The 19540-nt window shown below is 39.0% G+C and overlaps 2 protein-coding genes across 2 annotated transcripts in view; both read left to right on the forward strand.

Annotated features, from left to right (window-relative positions):
- Positions 1-2603: 2603 nt before the first annotated feature.
- Positions 2604-19540, forward strand: part of LOC6548874 (zinc finger protein 43) — a 34794-nt gene continuing 17857 nt past the window's right edge. The window contains exon 1 of the mRNA XM_026983656.1: positions 2604-2825. Coding sequence (XP_026839457.1) covers positions 2739-2825 — 87 coding nt within the window. The 5' untranslated portion in view covers positions 2604-2738. The remainder of the gene's footprint in view (positions 2826-19540) is intronic.
- Positions 13640-15715, forward strand: LOC6548873. The gene has a single exon (XM_001973933.3). It carries the CDS (start codon positions 13799-13801, stop codon positions 15692-15694), a length of 1896 nt encoding a protein of 631 aa, XP_001973969.1. The 5' UTR covers positions 13640-13798; the 3' UTR covers positions 15695-15715.

Below are 19540 nucleotides of genomic sequence, written 5' to 3' on the forward strand. Positions count from 1 at the left end.
AAGGGATCCTTACACATTGTGTTTATTTAGCAGATTTGAATTCAAAATAAAACAAGTCGAGTTCCCCGACTATCAGATACCCGTTACTCAGCTAGTGGAAGTGCTAACGAGAAATTTCAAAATTTTCTGGAATATCGGTAGAAAATTGGGAGTGAAATATGGGGAAAAAATAATAAAATAAAAAAAAACTTAATAATTTTTAGAGTGGGCGTCGCAAAAAGTTTTTCGGCAAATTTACAAGAAACAAAAAATTTACAAACTAATAAAAAAAGAACAAAATATCCAAACATTTTTTAAAAATTTGGGCCTAGCAGTTTTGTGCGGCTTGTGGGCGTAAGAGTGGGTGTGGCAACATCATTTAACAAACTGCGTCTATGTCCCTTGGAGCTGCATGCTTAATCTCTACATTCTAGCTTTTGTAGTTCCTGAGATCGAGGCGTTCATACGGACAAACGGACGGACAGACGGACATGGCCAGATCGACTCGGCTATTGATCCTGATCAAGAATATATATACTGTATGTGATCGGAGACGCTTCCTTCTGCCTGTTACATACTTTTCAACGAATCTATTATACCCGACGCTAAAGTCGAGTTCCTCAACTATTAGATACTCGTTAGTTAGCAGGTGGTATACTTTATTGGGTATTGCATACTTTCAACGAATCTAGTATATATTCAAACGATGACTTCTATTCCACGTTAGTTCCGGAATGTGAGTAAATTAATGAGCAACTGTAATATATAACCAACATTTTTCGTTGGCTATATTGGCAGCTGCAGAGCGTCCAGCAAGAAGAGTGCGCCGCTCTGTAAGCCTTTTGGTTCCACCCATATCAGTCAGTCCCCAAGTACGTCAGTCAGTCAGCGAATGAATGTTGTCCGTTGGTCCGGAGTCCGTCTGTCCGTCTGTCCGTCTGTCCGTCTGTCCGTCTGCCCGTCCGACTTCGACTGCCCATCGCACATGCAATGGCCGCAGCATCATCATTTGGGATGCTCAGATCTCGGCGGGACGGAATCAGCTTGCGGTTTCCAGCGGTCGCGCGGTGGATTGGGGAGATGGGATGGGAGGGCCTCAAATTGCACCACAGACACAGGGCGAATCAGAAATGCCAGAATTGAAATCGCATTTTAAATCATCTCTCAGTGGAACTGCTCCTTCTTCAGCCTCCTCGCCCACATGGTGCCCAGTCACAATCGCCTCAAATCTCGAATAACAAATCGCATAATTACGGGGAAGCGGCTGTCCATTGCGTACCCTCTCGCTCCCGCTCTGTGCCATCAGTGCGTCCCGCTCTAGTCTTCTGCCTGGCAGCAAAACGAAGGCGAAGGAGCGAAGACTCGAGACGGCTATGCAGTTCGGATATGAAATATTTTAGGTAAATGGCAGCCAAGGAAACAAAAATGTGGGATTGAAGCGCATAAATCAGCGGGTATTCGCTCCGTCCCCACCTCTTCTTTCGGTTCTTTGTAAGCTGCATCAATATGTGGATGTACAGCGGCTTTGGGGTGTCTATGTGAAGCATAAAATCAACCTGAGGCGATAAATCGAAAAGATTTTTGCGCTGAACACGCAATTAGTTCTCCCCTAGTGCCCGTCTCTGCCCCTTCCCACAACTTCGCATACGAAGATTCACAGAATATCAGAAATAAGAACGATTCCAATGACATGGAAAAATTGTTTTGATTTCGATGTGCAAAATAAATGGATCTGCCTTACGCATGACCCCGATTTCCATCCACACAACTGAACGCTAATAATAAAGAATATTTTTGAAATTGTATCCTTAGCTTGTTGCCATGTGATCGCATTACAGACTTTTGTTAACAATAATATAAATATATGTATGTACATTTTTGGGACACGGTGTGAGAAATAAGAAACAGATTCTTATGTTTAAAATTAGATTAGATTAGATTAAAATTGTTTCATTCATATGATTTAATTATCGAGCTTTCGTAAAATCAAATATTTGATATTCAGCTAAGGTTTGGTTTAGGTAAAATACAAAATACATATATTTAATTATTACAATACTGTATTTTTATACCCGTTTTATTATTAGCTAGTTTCTCGTTGGGTAAAAGGGTTGGGTTGATTCATTGAAAACTATTCAAGAAGTAGAAGGAAGCGATTCTGATCCCTATAAAGTATAATATTTCCGTAAATTTCTTTTTATTAGCGAAGCTAGTATACCTGTTTACTCTGGTATAGCAAACAAAACTATGATTATTTTTTGTATTTCTTGCAAGCCATTTTCTATTTGATTGTTTTTTGTATTTTTTTTTTTCATTGGAACGCGAGTGTAAAGTAACAACGAAAACTGGAAATTTTTAATGCGATATTAAAGAATTTAAAAAATAAACTATTTAAGCCGCGCAAAAAAAAATATGTTGTCTAAATACTTTTTAAATAGGAAATAGGCGTCTACTTGAGCCTTGCTAATAGACCTTTATTGTTTGTATATACATAAATGCATATATGAAAAAGGTCATTAAATTGAAGAAAAAAACTAAAGTTTATAATCTCAAACTAAATCTGGTCTGGTTCGAACTTAGAAACCACTCAAATATTCGAACATAACTCTCTCAATTGCACAAACGAGTTCGAATTTCGAACTTTTGTGGGAGAAACATCGCGTCGTGTGCGTCGTACGCTTGCTGGTGAAAAGTGCGCTGTGAATTAAGTTTTATTATTTGTTTGTGCTGTTTGTTTTAACGAATTGAAATAAGAATACATGTCAACACAAGTGAATAAGCTTTACCCTTCCGAGAAAAGACTGTTTTCTTCAAGCCAACCTTGCAATTTTAATCCCGATCCACAGGTTAGAAATATAACTCGAAATTACAAAAATAAACTTGTATTCGTATTTCGGACTTGAACTAGGGTACTAAATACTATTGAATTATTTAATTAAACACTAATTATTATTTTGTAAATTGATTTCGTTGCATTTGGGCATTTCATTTTAGTTAATTCATGGTCTGCTTGCATGCCGACAAAAATCAGCTGTTTTGCTTGTTTCCAAAGTCAGGGGCGTACAACTCGAGAGAGTCAAGAGGGTGTCAAAACATTTTCGTGTTGCATTATAATTTGAAGTGTTCTATAAGCAGTTAATATTAAACCTACGAGAACTTATAACATTTATTAAACTTTCTAAAATATGTATGTAATAATTTTCTTATATCAAAACTCCCATCCGAACGCCTCTGTCCACAGAAAATTCGAAAACTCGACAAATTCGAAAGAGTAGAGAGCAGTTGTTGTTTCATGAGCACAAGAGCGCAGACCGGTTTTCGCTCTCGCATGTTTGAGTGATTTCGAAAGATGGATGAGTGACTTCGAATTTGATGGGTCAACGAAGACACGACAGATACAAATTTAAATAGCTATCAATAAACCTTTTAAAATTGATTATGTTTCCATTTTTAAAAAGATTTTTAATAAATTAAATCGAAAATTAAATTAAACTTTTATGCAACAAGGAATATAGAGGCACGGAAAATATGACCTCTGCTTAAGATTATCACCTCCCTTAAATATTTTTTAAATAAATATTTAAGCGGAAAAAATTTCCTGACATCTGTTACATACTTTTTAACGAATCTAGTATACTCTTTAACTGAAGTAGTAAGAAAAAGAAAGGAAAAGAAGACCGGATGGAAAACAATATGGTCCCAAGAACATAAAAATGGGAAGGGAAGGTACCCTGTGAACCGATTACCATCTGAGGAGTTCTAAAGAAAAACTTAAAAATAATTTTAATAATTTCAGATTGCTAATTCAAATAATTTTCAATTTTTAGGCTGCCGTGTGCAGTGACACTGCCGTACAGTTTTAAAAACGCAAAAAAATTCTGAATTGTAAAATTTTTCACTGACTTATTTTTGGGAGGAGCACAAGTTCTATCGAACTTCGGCGCAAGGCCGGTTCTCGACAGAGAACAAATGGCTATTGCCTGTCTCACTTACTCCCCGAGCTCCATTCGAATGTCAATCAATTCCCTGTCAGATTGGCACGCTCACTGGTCATCGTTCCTCACAGATACGTTCCTCACGGTGTTCTGGAAGCATCTGAAAGATACATGAAAACTCACGGAACAGCAATGGCTGGGGTTGTTTATTTAAAATGGTGGACCTTGATTCGATTAGACCGGATCAGATGGCATGACTCGGGGGAAGACCATCGACCGCGGTCCATATAGCTAATTCTAGTGCAATAATTGTGTCATTTAGTGGGGTTGTTTTTGTTTTCGGCGCCTATTACAAATAAATGTGACTTCCGGTGAAGATCGTAAAAGCTCTCAAGGTGCTTCTAGTAACCATGAATCCCTGTTTTCTTTCAATTTCTTTTTCGATTTTTACCCAAAAATATTAGTTATTTCAGAAATATATTACTTCAGAAATGGCATCTGATCAAAAAGCTACTACATCTGCTTTTCGAATTAGCCCCTGTGGCTTAGTTAAGAAAATTTTACAAAATTAGTAAACAATTAATATTGAAAGCTTGCTTTATTAAGCAGTGGAGTTACTCTTAGAGTAAAGGGGTATTCTTGAAAAGTATGCAACAGGAGAAGGAAGCGTTTCCGGCCATATAAAGTATATATTCTTGATCAGGATCAATAGCCGCGTCGATCTGGCCATGTCCGTCTGTCCGTCCGTTTGTCCGTATGAATGCCTCGATCTCAGGAACTACAAAAGCTAGAATGAGAGATTAATCAAGCCGCTTCCAGAGACATAAACGCAAATTTGTTTTTAAATGTTGCCACGCCCACAAACTGCACAAAACAGTCACGGCCACACTTTTGAAACAGGTTGTGATATTTTTTATATACTTTGTAAATAGCATTCTATCTAGTTGTTATCCAAGAGGTTATCTTCTATGTACTTTTTAAAAGGACATATCTGTTTCAACGATTCTGTCAGCCATGTCCTTCAGCTCTTTTCTATTTTGAAAATGTATCGCATGCCCAAGTCATTGACAATAGCAAGGGCGAAATGCGGACAACGAAAGAGAAGCGAATCACAAACACAAATAATTTAGGACAGCAGGAAAGCTACGAATAAGAAGAATCCTGCAAATGCCTACAAAACGGGTGGTGTTTTTATACGGGTGGATGAGGGCGCCCCTCGGTATACAATTAAAATTATATTTAAACTACCAGGGGTCTTGGGTGTGACTTGGTCTTGCGGAGTGACTGACAAGTCTGTTGCCTTCCAGGCAAAGGACTGCCCCTGGAAGAAGCGAGGCTGCTTAAAACAAGACAACAGCAATTTTAAGCATACTTCCCCGCTTTTGTTTTTTCCTCCTCTTTCTTTCTTTTTTCGCTTTCACCCCCCTTCAACTTCCGCAAACCGTAGCAAAATCAGTTTGAGTTGTGTGATTGTGTACGTGAGCATAACGGTTAAGGTGGCCGAGACTGGGTGCAGTCCACCCCAATGGCCACCCCCTGTCAGAATTGATTGATTGAATTGCCACTTTATGAAATTTGTGAGTCTTCCGAGATGTGCGTGGAAATTCGTGTTCTCGTCTTCGCCTTTCCTCTGGGGGTGGCTCCGTCCGGTGGGCGGCTGGGTGGATTTTCTTGGCGCTCCGAGGGTTGTTCCTCCTGATTTGTGTTTGTGTGCGCGCTGGCTAACAATTTGCAGCATAAAATACATAAAATTATGTGCAGCGCTGAGGCGGCCATTAAACTTGATAGATTTATGACAGACAGTAGCAGAGGAGGTGTACAAAAACAAAGCGAAAGTGTCTGGATGGGGTCTTTCAGGTCAACCCCCGTTAAATATAAAGATAGCTGATAGCTGATTAAAACTGCAAAATTGTCCAAATGAGATTTGGCGCCCACCGGAGAGGACATTACAGAAAATGTCAGCGATTTATATAAATGTGGCTTTATACATTTTAATACTTTGATTTTTTACGATTACTAGTGATGCTACTCCAGTTCTTACGCTCACAAACTGAGAGCTACATTTTCGGACAATCGGACGATTGTTGCCTAGCCAAAAAATTATCCAAATAAAACCCAACAAAATACGAAGCATATCTCTACATGAAATAAGATACAATAGTCGAGTACCTCAACTTTCGGATACCTGTTACGCAACTATAGGGAGTCGAAAAAAAAACTGTGAAATAATAAAAATGGCATAGATAATAATAAAAAACATGCACAGCGTGGGCGTTACTAGAATCTGCATGCTTAGTCTTAACTTTTAGCTTTTATAGGTCCCGAGATCTCGCGGGTCAATAATATATACATTAAACGCCTCCGATGACCTGTTACATACATACGTCTCAAGGAATCTAGTATTATCTTTAAACCAACGAGTAACAGGCATACAAATCAATTAACTTGAATCTCAATGGGGCCACTTCTGAAATAACCGTAATGAAAAAGGATCCAATTTAAATGCAAAATGAAATGGAATGAAAGGCTTATTAGAACAGATGGGAGAAATTAGGAACTGGCCCAAATAAATGAAGTAAGGTTTCAACAACCTTCCTTTCTGAAGCTGGCAATTACAGAATGATTGAATGGTAATTTCGGAGGAAAAGTTGGTTTCTGCCTTGTGTGTTTTGAGGTCTATGAGACTGTTTGGGTGCGTTTGTGTGGAACTGGCATAAATTCCAATTATTTATGGGGGCTGCTACTGTTTGTGATATTTTATTTCGCGCAAGGCATGCGAAGTATAATTTGCGCCCAAAGCAAACAGCAGCACAAAAAATGCCGAAACTTAACAAAGAAAAAGCGTCCGGAATGTTTGGAATTAATTGCCCAAGCTCCTCCAATCCCAAACAGAAGAATACGCTAAGAGAAAGGGAGAAAAAATTGTTTTAATTAATAAAATTGAATGTGTGCGAAAATTGAAAGGATTTTTCCGGCCCCTTGGTAGTGATGTTGTGGCTTCTGCGGCATTCATCTTCGACGCTCATTTGCAGGCTTTCCTCATTGGTCTCATTTTGAATGCAAATGATTTATGCCAGAAAGTGTCCTGGCCGAAGAGTCGGGGCCAAAAACTGGATTAGAGAGCGCCACCGTCGGCTCGTTTTGTTTCACACCCCCTAAACTTTTTTACCCATTGCAAAAGAGCGGACACAGCCGGCAAAGTTTCTGTCCCAAACCTTGGAGGTCGCCTACGATTCCTCAATTGCCCGAGGGGTATGCGCCGTTGGAACCGAGTGGGCGAGGGGAGTTTTTAAATATTTACTCAACATCCTATTATCCCCATGCGGGCTGGGATAAGGACAGGCAGCGGACCACGACCCGGCTTGTATCAACATTTAAAACGATAAACTTACCACATACACAGACACCCGACAGAGAAAAATACAAAAAGGACGAAGGACACGTCTTGTCTGTCACACCAAAATGTCACCGCGGGGTGAATTACTGGCAAACCAAGGGAGAAAATGCTGAACAACAAAAATTCGTATGTAAATAGCTGGAAAACACAGTTGGGCTAGTGAATACCCTTAAGTTTTCCTTAAAACTTTAATAGGTAACTGTATCAGCTCAGCAGTGCTCTTCGCTTTTGAGCGCTAATCATATCATCGTTTAATCCATGCAAACTCTATCTGACTTTATTTGTAGTGTATTTAAGTTTTTAATCGCCGGAAAGAGTCCATAGAAAGATTCCCCTAAAACGAAGTCACTGCACTACGTCTATGTGTGAGCAGGACGACATCATAGCGAGGCACGCGCCTCGCACATACAAACGCACACAAACACACTGCGACACAATCCAAACAACAATGTGATAGACAGAGCGAGCCAGAAAAAGACAGACGCTGCGGGTGAAAGGGACAGAGCGACAGGGGGAAATGGGCCAAGCGTGTGAGTGATTTATGGCGCTGCAAGTGACGAGGACGAACCAGAATTCTTCAGGATAATGCCGACATAACGAGATTGTTTTATGTACACATTTTCTCCTTGTTTGCGCCGTCGGTTCGTTGCCGTTGTTGGCTTTCGGATACGGATGTTCTGGGACGAGGACTTTTTGTAGGTGGAGTGGTTTTACGTTGTGTGTACACATAATGACGCTTTTCGCTGAATATTCCCGCTCTGTTGTTGTCGTTGCGCACTGCAAATAGGGGCGAGATATATACATGTACATGTACATACATATAAATATACGCATATGTATGAATGTATCCAGCCTGTGGTGGTGTGTGTAACTTGACAGTTTATTTAACCTGACTGCATCTGTGGGCGTACTCGTGCCCAAAGGACCTTCAATCAAATCCGTAATCCTTATTCAGTACGTTAATGAGCTGCTCATTATATTTGTCACCCGCAAAGGCTCACCTGATATTTTGTTTATGTCTCCAAGCCCGCAATCGAATTGTGCAACTTGAAGCTGTTGCTTAAGCTGGATCTGCCCGGTTCCATAAATGTAGCTTTCTTTGAATAGGGAGGACACGTTTTGGCGGCTAAAATTATATATCTCATTAAAGAGATTAAGAGCTAGTGACGATCGCACATTTAACATACAATAGAAATGATATCATAACTAGTCGCCCTTGCAAACTCTTTTTTTGGTACGTGGACTGATCTCTTTTGCAGGACGAATCTGATTTTATTTCTGTTTTATCTTGCCGGAAAAATGTCTAACTTCTATTGTCCGGAAACCTGCCTATTTTGTTCAGTTTTAACTATTTTATAAAGCTTAACAAAATACTGTTAAGTTCTGGGCCATAGTAATAACATAAATACTAGTATTTAGCGGGTAACAACTCGTCTTCACATATTGGTATTAAATTGATAGCACAATGTTTGAATTTTCATATTCCCAGTTATGTTAATAAAAAACAAATTTCGAAATTTTCGAATTTCCTTTGCAAGGATAAAAGTAAAATATTGCATTTGAAATATACTTAATGATTTTGTTCTATTGAACGGCAAGTAATTGACGAATATAACATTTTTTATCCTGTTTTATGTCCTTTTCAAATATGGTATGTGTTTTCTTTGTAATGTAAGACTCATTTTTTAATACTACCCGTCATTCGTAGAGGAAAAGGTGCGTTGCAAAGAATGTAGCAGAAAGAAGGTCCTATCAAAGACACTGGAATAATTCTAGTGTATTTGGTCCCATTAAGTATATATGTATATATTCTTGATAAGGATTATCATACCGTGTCGGTATGAATGTCGCGATCTGGCTGGAAGAGATCGTCGAAATCTTCGGAATCCTGCAGAAGACAATTCGGATTTCGCCAATTACGTTGTGTGAAGGATACCTGGGGACACGTAAGGATCAAAGTTTTTGTCAGCCTGGCAAACAGTAAAAACCAGAAAGCTGAAAGTAAGAATGGTGCAATTTTTTTTTTGTACGTTCACCCTAACGCCTAAAACTTTCACGACTACACTTTTAAACCACGTTTTGATTTTATCACTGCCAATTTTTATTGATTTGCCCAGACATTTTTTTAATCTCTCCTTTGCACTTCCTCTATCGTAACAGGTTACTGGAATCTGATCGAGTAAATCCTTATCTCTTGATTTAAATGTGCAACTATATAGCTCTTCAAATTCACCAACATTTAATATATACCACATAGTTTTATAAAGTCATGTTTATATTTATATTTTAAAAAGTATGATTGGTGACACATAGTGTATTTGAACTATTTTTAGTTATAGTATTGAGATGTACATAAAAACAATGGGTATTAATTATCTCTTCAATAACTTCTGATATCAAAAACATCTCCTTTGAAATAAAGTGGTACATACACTAGATTCGTTGCATGGAACAGAGAACACAAAAGCGTGCTAATCAGAAGACCTATGAATGTACATATGTAGATGTATATAACAAAGCATAGATTCATGATTCATTCCACTGTTTTAGGTCCACACAGTGTCCTTCTTGTCCTGTGTGATAATTTTTCATAATTCCTAATTTCCGGCTGAAAATAATTCTAATCGTTAAGTAGAAATTATTTGCAAAACTTTTCGCTCCAACTGCTTGTTGTTGTAAATTTACAACTAAGCTGAGCAGTCGGGCCGTCGGAAATCCGAAGCAGGAAAGGAATCCCCTGCCGACCACCACCTACCACCCCGACACCCTTCAACCCCCTTCGACCACCGACTTACGTCGATACAAACAAATTCTCATTAATGGCGAGGGAAGGTTCCTGTAGATGGAGACTGAACTGAGGTCTGAGCTAACCCAAAATTATTACACTGAGAAACTGTAAATAGTTTTCTCGAATTTCGAATAAAAGTTTAATTATTTAAGCTGCCATATAATTGAAAGTCAATTTCACGAAATACATATATCTTGGTGCCTAGCATAACACCAATTTATATATGTATGTATCTATATTGCTGACCCCCAACCTAATTTCTCTCAGTCTGCTCTCAGCGAAATTTTCTGTATGTAAATGAGTCGGGCTTGGGTTAGCAAGGGAGTGTGGGGGTGGTTGGTGGTGAAGAAAATATGATTTTGACAGAAAACAACAAAACAAAATCCATAATTCAGGATAAAACATAATTCCACCCAGAACGAGAAAGGGAGAGGAGAGCTGGAGCGTGAGTGGGATAGACATATCCCACGCAGATGCACAAGAAAAAGGAAAAGTCTGCATGGAAAGCGTCGAAAAAACAACATTTTGAATTACGGTACAACAGCGGGAAAAGGCAAATGAGCATCAGCGGAAGGGGGTAGCGGGATCGGGAGGCGAGGGCGGAGCAGTAACAGTTATTTATTAAATCCCTTTACGCGTTTTTATAACATTGCGAAAATATTTTAAATGCTACTGTTGTTATTGCAAGCTTCCCTCTCCAGGAAGCAATGTCTGCCTTCCATCGGGGACCGAGTGTTTATATCATACAAGTTTTAAGCAAGTGTCTTGATAGGCACTTTATCGGGAGCATTAGAAAACAACGTTCATGATAAACACGACATATTTGAAAATTTCAAAATTTTTTGTCATTACGATAGAAATTGGCAAGAACAAACATAAAATTTAAAAGGCAAGAGGGAATGCTGTAGTCGAGTTCCCCGACTATCAGATAAGCGTTATACAGCTAGTGATCCTGATCAAGAATACATATGTTACATATTTTCCAACTAATCTAGTATACCCTCTTACTCTACGAGTAACGGGTATAAAAATCAGCAATTTGTTCAAAAGTGGTTACTTGGAGATTCGTGGACATGGTCAAAATGTGATTGGTATACCCATAGAAATTGTCGAGATAAATGATAAAAGGAAAAGAATCTAAACATTTTTAAAGGGTGCGCTCAGTAAGGATGGTAAGGGAATTTAAGACAATTTATTTTATTTATGATTTTAAGCAACAAATATAGTTAATATAACAAGTTCAGTATTCTCTTATGTACATATGTATAATAAGTGACATCTGTTGATTACTCATATTCCATAGGCAACGACATGTTGTCGACCATGCTGTATTTGGTTACTTAACTCGACTATCGGATACCCGTTTCTTGCTACTAGCAGCGCGACGACAAATTTCGAAATTTGTTTGGCATATCGGTGGATATTGGCAAAAACTTAAAATGAAAACAATTAAGTGTTTTTAAAATTGTGGGACTGGTTAGGGCGGCTCATGGACGGTACAGTAGGAGTGGTCAAAAGAAAGAAAAAGAAACCTTGTCCTTTCAACAACCCTTTTACTCTTGGAGTAATGGGTATAAAACTTAAGTTGGGGCTTAAGTGTCTGCTTTGGTGAAGTATAGAAGAAATTGTATATGCTCGTATGTTTTTAATTCATTTCATTTTAATTCATTTCATTTTCGTGGTCATTATAATACTGGTGCACTTTGTAACTTTGTCCATAGTATTATATATTTAAATGTATAGCTAAAATATATCGTAATATTTATTTTTAACATTTCTGGGTATAGAGTTCAACAGTATTCATGTATCCCGTTGTTTCCAGATTTTAAAGCCTAATGAAACCTAATGAAAAAGGAAAAAGTTGGAGGAAAATGAAAATGACAGCACGAAAAATAATTCTAATCTGCTCATGAATATTCCCTTTGCCTTTTCATTTTCCAAAAAGGACCGGCTAAAGCGTAAACCATCAACAAAAAGGACAACACCAGGAGCGGTGTTGCAGAGACGTTGGAGGGGTGGGGGTGGGGTTTTTGAGCTGATGCGTAAGCCAAAGAAATACGACGACGTCACTGAGGGAAAAGCGGGCTCGGGTTGAGAGGTCGGAAAACAGAAGCAGGGTGAAGCAGTCGGCTAAGTGTACAATGGTAAAAATATATATATCCCGACAATCGTTTGTTATTTTACTTTATTGGAGCTGGTCCCACTACACTGCGAATTAAATCCTAGTAAATTATCCATTGCAGTCGACATAAATACATCTACATATATGATTACTTTATTGTGATAGTAAAAACAAAAGTAAGTGTCTAGGTCTCTTCACTTGATTGGGGGTAATAAAAATTGGCACAAAATAATACTCTTGATATTATGTTTATTTGGTTACATCCTTACACATTAGATATTAAATATTCTGCCTTTTCGCAATTTTTGTGTTTTTTTTAAATCTGAAATATGAAATTTCTCTAGGTTGCTATACCTAATTCCTTGGCCACAAACTTTCAATGTTCTCCAGAACTTCTTTGCTCTCCAGGCAATCCTGTTTCTCCCAGTGCCTCTCTCCACGTCTCCCCGTTGTGTTTTTTGTATTCCGAATCAGTGGAGAAAACCACCCAGCTCCGAAATTTCGCTGATGGGCAGTCGTCGTTGAAGTGCCGCAGTTGCCAGCTTCATCGTCATTCTCGCTTTGGTCGGCCCTGGACGCCATCGAAATTATAAACTTGGCTGTTAAAGAAGGTTAAGTGATAAATTAACGCCACTGCCCCGGTATCCGCCAGCAATGTTTTTTGCTTATAGCTAAGATTGGAGTGGACTGTAACTTAGAATGCGAATGGGAATGCTTTTTGCACGAGTGGACTTTTAAGTTTATTGTTCTTTTGAAATAGGAACGGGTGACTAAAATGGAGCTCAGCTTGAAGCGAAAAATTACGAAAAGGAGCTCTGACATAAAACCTTAGGAAGGTATTAGGTTCTATTAATGGCTGTACTTATTGTTTCTATTGTTCAAGCCAACGGAATATTTCACAAAAATGGGCCTAGAAACTATGTATATATTGCAATATAAGTTCGCGTTTGCTCAAAATGATATTTCTATATAATACATACGTTAAATGTAGATTAAACCAGAAAAAGCGCTATAGTCCAGTTCCGACTATCAGATACCCGTTACTCAAGCTGGTAGAAAATAGGAAAAAAACAAGAGAGGCGTGGCCTATCTTTTTTATTTTGCATATTGATAGAAATATAAAAGACAAATAATAAAATTAAGAAATTTCAACACATTTACTTTTGTCCCTAAGCCTGACATAACCTCATTGTGACTCAAACTTGCGTCTCTGGAATCTGCATGCCTAATGTCAACTTTCTAGCTTTCAGATCCAGATACAGATACTGACTGAGAGACGGGCATGGTCCAATCGACTCGGCTAGTGATCGTAATCAAGAATATTCTTTATAGCTCCAATTAATATCGCCCTAAAAGAAGAGATATACTTTAAAAATTAATGACGTTTTGGACAGAATCACTTAGGTCACGTAGGATTTTTAATTTTGTTAGCTCGAAAAATATTCCCCCAAAATTTCGCTTCACATAAAAAATTATGGCAACTCCGACATAAATGTGCTTTTGGTGTTATTTTTCTTTGTCCATCAGATTAATATAGTATCCAATAGTTTGATGTCCTGTCGATAGAAATAAGCGAAATGTGCCCCTGCCGTATACGTTGCTGCTTCTTGTATAGCTTGATTATCTTCTCCTTCGTTTACTACTATAACGATGTGGTGGTCGACTACCTAGTCTTCGAGGAGCAGCATCTTGTGGAGAAATACTCTGTGGACACCAGGGGCTGTCGTATGCTGACTATGGCTCAAAATGAATACGACGTGATGTTCCTGTGGGGCGGCCTTCGTAGAGACTTTTGCGCCAGCAATCTGAACTTGTCATCCTTCAGCAATTGCGAACACAACTACCTGAGGACGAAAGTGAATATAGTGCTTGCTAGAGCGAGGTACGGAGTCGAGACTTTGGAAAGTTTCAAGTGCATGTATTATGCAATGGAGCGAAACACCGATTTCGACAATCGCCACTTGTATAGTCGGGAATTCGCGTTGCTCGCGGATGGTAATAATACAATCGAACCACATGCGGATATCATAAGGGCTGAGTGCTTTATCAACGCCACGAGCATCTACAACGGCGTTCATTTCTACGTTCATCCAACTGACGAATGGCTGCGCAACACCCGGGGTCTTCCTCCTCGAAAGTTGGCTTCCGACGTCGGCAGCTTGTCTGTGTTGATCGTGGGCCTAGATTCCATTTCCCAAATGCATTTCCACAGAAGCATGGCTCGCACAGCCAACTTTCTGCTATCCCTTCCGCACGTGGAACTTAAGGGGTTCCATCGGCTGGGTGATGACAGCTTTGATAGTCTGATGCCGTTGCTTAGCGGCTTGAGTGGGCAAGAAATGAAGGACCTTTCGTCGAACCTCAGCAGCCTGGACAGCTGTCCTTTTATCTGGAAGGTTTTCCAAAAGGCCGGCTATGAAACGGGCCTGGGCGAGGACAACATAGACAAGACTCTGTTTGGGAAGGGGTTTCGCAAGCCACCAACGGACTTTTACCTCCGGCCTGCTCTTCTTGAGATGTGGCTGAAAACGAGAACGGACGGATTATTTGGCACCCACTGCAACGAGGAGGACAATTACGCAATGGTGCTTAGGGAGTTCCTATTCAAAATGCTTCCCCATCATAAGGCGCACAGGTTCTTTACGTTCCTGTGGTGGACCCAGGGCATCGATCACCTGTTTAACTACGCCCGGAAGCTGGACCAACCGTTCCTGAAAATGTTCAAAGCCTTAGCACAGAATGGCATCCTTGAGCACACGATGCTCTTGGTGGTTTCCAACCACGGGCTAAATAAGGGGCGATTTTACAAAACCGTGCAGGGCAAGGTGGAGGAGAGTCGGCCCCTGGCCATGCTTTGCTACCCCAGGTGGCTGGAAGAACGATATCCGCAGGCCCTAAGCAACTTGAAGAGTAACAACCGTCGCCTGGTCACCGCCTTCGATTTACACGCCACTCTTCTGAACTTTCCCCATCTGACCTACCTGGAGGATCAGCAACTGCAGCAGCGCAGACTAGAGTTATGGGCAATGGGCAAAGACATTCCGCGAGGAATAAGCCTTTTCTTGCCTATTCCGGACCATAGAGACTGTTTCTTGGCCGCCATACCCACCGCTTACTGTCTGTGTCAGCAGCCTACAAATGTTCCAACTTCAAATGGCTATGTTCTGCGGGCCGCACGCCTCATTATTCGAAACGTCAATAAGATGATCCGCTCACATACTCCGCCTTGCAAGACTTTGTACCTGGATCAGGTTTTGACTGCCGACAAGTGGAGACGCATCGCAGATGAGCATCAGTCGGAGTTTAGGCTTCGACTGTTAGCCACTCCTGGCGAGGGTCAGTTCGAAGGAATCGTTAGGTATACGGGATATAAGCTAGCAGTCGACGGCCCTATAACCCGCCTTAATATCCATAGAAATGTTTCGCATTGCATTAGAAACTACTTGATTGACATGTATTGCTTTTGTCCTTAAGCCACCACTTACCTCGTTTGAATAAATTATTACTCGTTAAAGTCTGCGTGGTCAAAGTTCAGAATACATTTGTCCATTTGTCAGTGGACTCTGCAAGCTTAATTCAAAATCACTTGCTCTTAGGGCTTCCGAAATCCCTTCCCTTCCCCCTCTTTTGATCTCATTCGGTTGATCCAACTATTCCAGCTTTTGTGAAACAGATATCACTACTGCACTCTGCGGCAAAAGCTCGCAGATTCTAGAATTAAAATTTGCAGAGCATCTGCGAGAAATGCGGAGATCCTAATTTGTTATAGTAATGGAACACTTCAACATTGGTATATGATTAAATGTCATACGTTTCTATATGATTTCGGCTGCAATATCTACCCAAATCCTAATCTGCACTTTTGTTGGGTGCTGAACACGCATATCAGTTGTCATTAACCTTGCAAATGCCTTGGTTATAAGAACAAAGGTGATAAGGGCCTGCGATTCATAATGACACTGAACTAGATCCTTGAATTGAATGTACAGAATGCGGTTGTGGCACAGTTTTCGTGATGATATGTGGCCCAAGGACACTATATAGCGATTTTCCAATTTTCTGTTATATAGCCAGCCAAAAAATTGAAAGACGGCCGATAGTGCTGGGCAGATTTTGAAGAACTATCGGTTTTCTATATAAACTGTTTTTACACAGAATTAAACATTTTAAATTAATACAATTTTTGTTTTTAAGAATGTACGATTAATATCGAACGCTCTTTCACTTTTTCCGTCAGTTGTAGAAAAACTATATATTTTTCTATCATTCTTAGAAATGGTCTTTTAGCAATTAAATTAAAGTTTAAGACGAATAATTCAGTACCGAAATTTGAATTTGAGAACGAATGTTGTTAACAAGCAGTCGAAGGCGTTTTAAAAACGAGAAATATTCTTTGAGCTTATTATTAAATCTGTCTATTTTATATAAATCTATTTTGTTAAATCTGTCGGAAGAAAATAATTTATTTTTATTAATGACCAGTTAAACAAAAACATTATTTTTCAACATTGGCAACGCTAACGACGGAGAATTTTACAACACTATTTTAAAGGGCCATAAATATTTCCTAATTGTAACCTAATAAGAAATTTAACAAGGAAATTATATTCAGCAATTCCGTGTCAGCATTCATTTTTGCTAAAAATACCTTCAATAGATATAACTTCTCTATTACTTAAATAAGAGAGTCAACTAGTTGGTCCGTAGTGTTTTAAAACACTATCCCATCGAAAGTTAGTACCAGTGCTCAGCAACCGACTGGATTTTAAAATATTTAAAAACAAGTATTTTTTGCTTTTCGCTGCATTTCATTTCGTATGCATTACATTTTTTGTTCACCCTATTCGTTAAAAACTAATTGTGTGCGTGGCTTTTGGGCGATTTGTGGGCCTTAGAGTGGGCGTGACGAACTTGACATATTCGGGCCCTTTTAGAATCTGCATGCTTAATTTCAATCTTCAGAATGTTTAAGAAAAACTTAAAAGCAAGCTTGCACTACGAAGCAAGCACACTCCACATATCAAGCTGTATATATCAAGCTGCAACACTTTATAAGCAAAAACAACAAACGATTTTGCTCAAATTTATCGCTAACGCCCCTCTTCCACAATCTAAAATCCGAGACCGTTCGTCTTCTATTAGGGATATTTGTATCTCAAATTCAAGAACGGCTCTGCTGCTTGGGAATTGTCGATGCTTTTCTATCGAACATGTAGGAAGTAGAAGGCCGATGAACATAGCAGCCCCTAAGGGGAAGAAAGTAAATAGTTAAAACAAATGTTATATATAATATATTTATGAAAATGGTTGAATAAAAGAAATTATGAAATACCACTCTGTTCTTTAGCCAATTTTGCAGAATATATTTTTTAATTAAATTATTATTAACGGCGGATGATCAAATTAAAATGATAATGCAATTTTGTATTCCCACGCATTTGTTAAAGCACTAAAATCGAAAAGTGTTTTTTCGGCTTTGGTTTGGTCCTAACTCCTTTTCCTTCCGTCTTATTTCCCCCATTAACATTATCCGATTCCTTGGAATGACATCATTAGCCCATCTGGGCAAACATGGGCGAAGCTCATTCAATTTGCCGATACAGAGAATTTCCCAACATCTGTTCCTTACAGAAACCATGAATGCTAGGCATTGGTTTTAATCTGATGATTTATACAAAATTAAGGTCGCCATATAGTCGCATTAATTACGCCTCATAATGAGTGATTTATGCGAGAGCTCAGCCTTGTGGCGGCGTCTAGCATCAGCGAACATTATTCCCTTCCCAAACCGCCACGTCCTTCCTCAAATCACAACCTACCGTCGTGATAAGAAGTGTTCTGCCAACGCCTGCGGCCAGAGAGTCACATTAGCACAAATGCCCGTAATTATGCTTTTTATGATGGCACCCATACCCCGCTCCTCCCGGGTCAGTACCTTATCAGCCTGGTTGTGTTTGTGGTGCTGAGTCTCCAAAAGATTTAACGCTTTCTTAATTCCTATTTTATGTGCAGCCGGCGTCAATTAAACACATATTTATAGATTCTTTAAAATGCTTCTTTGGCTCTGATTTACGGACCCTTTGGCCAATATCGCACACCTTGCCACGTTGTTCTGTATTTGACTTGCGATGAATGTCTTATTAACATATGCAAAAGGCTAACGTAAACAGAGATATACATTCATAATATGTGGTCTGGATTGTTGAGTACGCAAAACTCCTTTTTAGAGTTAACATGTAAGTGGAAGCATTTTCAGCGCTATAAAGTGTTCACATTCTGGAATGGGAAACTTGAGAACTTTTATTCACTAAAACTTGCCAAAAGTTTTATTTTGGCTATCAAAAAACCAGTCCTATTCAAAAAAACGAAAAAAGTCAAGCGAAGTCTTTAAGTTAAAATTCGGTCAATGTTGTTAGCAACTTTTTTTCAAAGTCATTGCTTCCTAACTATACTGACTCCTTATGTTAATACTTAATACTTATGTTATATAGTATTAAAGAGGAACACTAGCTTCAGCAAGCTGAAACCTATTTATCCTTGCAATATTTATTTATTTGAAAAAATTATATATTCCGAATAAAAACTTATTTATGATCTAAAATAACCAAGTTATTTCTTTTATATTATTTTTAAATTATTTTCATAATGTTTCTACTGTTGTTCGAATACGCTTTAAAATCAACAAGAGAAAATACCATTGTCGAGTTCCCCGACTATCAGATACCCGTTCTTCAGCTAAAAATTAAACATTTTTCAAAAGTGTGAGCGTAACAGTTTTGGGCGGTTTGTGGGCGTTAGATTGGGCGTGGCAACATTTAGAAACAAACTTTCGCTGCGTCTATGTCTATTGAAGCCGCATGCCCTCAACATTTTACCTTTTGACAGTTTTGGGCACGGGAAAGTTTTATGCAGATAGTTTTAAAACGGAGTGGACTTGTTTGCGTAAGAACGGCTCGCAAATGTCAGTGCGTTGTAATCTTCTGACTGAAATCAATATACGCTCAGCAAGGGTATACAAATAGTGGCATTCCTGATTCTTACGTCTTTAAATCATATTTACAGGTTACTAAGAGCTGCCAGGTCATAAAAACGATTACGATCCCCACCCACTCATCCAAACGCCATATAGTCGTAAATTCGGCAAACGCGCTTAAGTGATTTTCTTACTAAAAGCCAGCGGGTCACTTGAGCTTTAATTGACTTAACTATTTCAAATGTTCGTTCAAAGATGACTGCCAAAACATAAAATTTAATTTTATGAACACTGTACGCGTACCAAGTTGGCGAAACACAGCATTTAATTAAAAATGAAACCCGTT

The sequence above is a fragment of the Drosophila erecta genome, unplaced genomic scaffold (assembly GCF_003286155.1).
Source record: "Drosophila erecta strain 14021-0224.00,06,07 unplaced genomic scaffold, DereRS2 tig00000975-arrow-arrow-pilon, whole genome shotgun sequence".
Taxonomy (NCBI): domain Eukaryota; kingdom Metazoa; phylum Arthropoda; class Insecta; order Diptera; family Drosophilidae; genus Drosophila; species Drosophila erecta.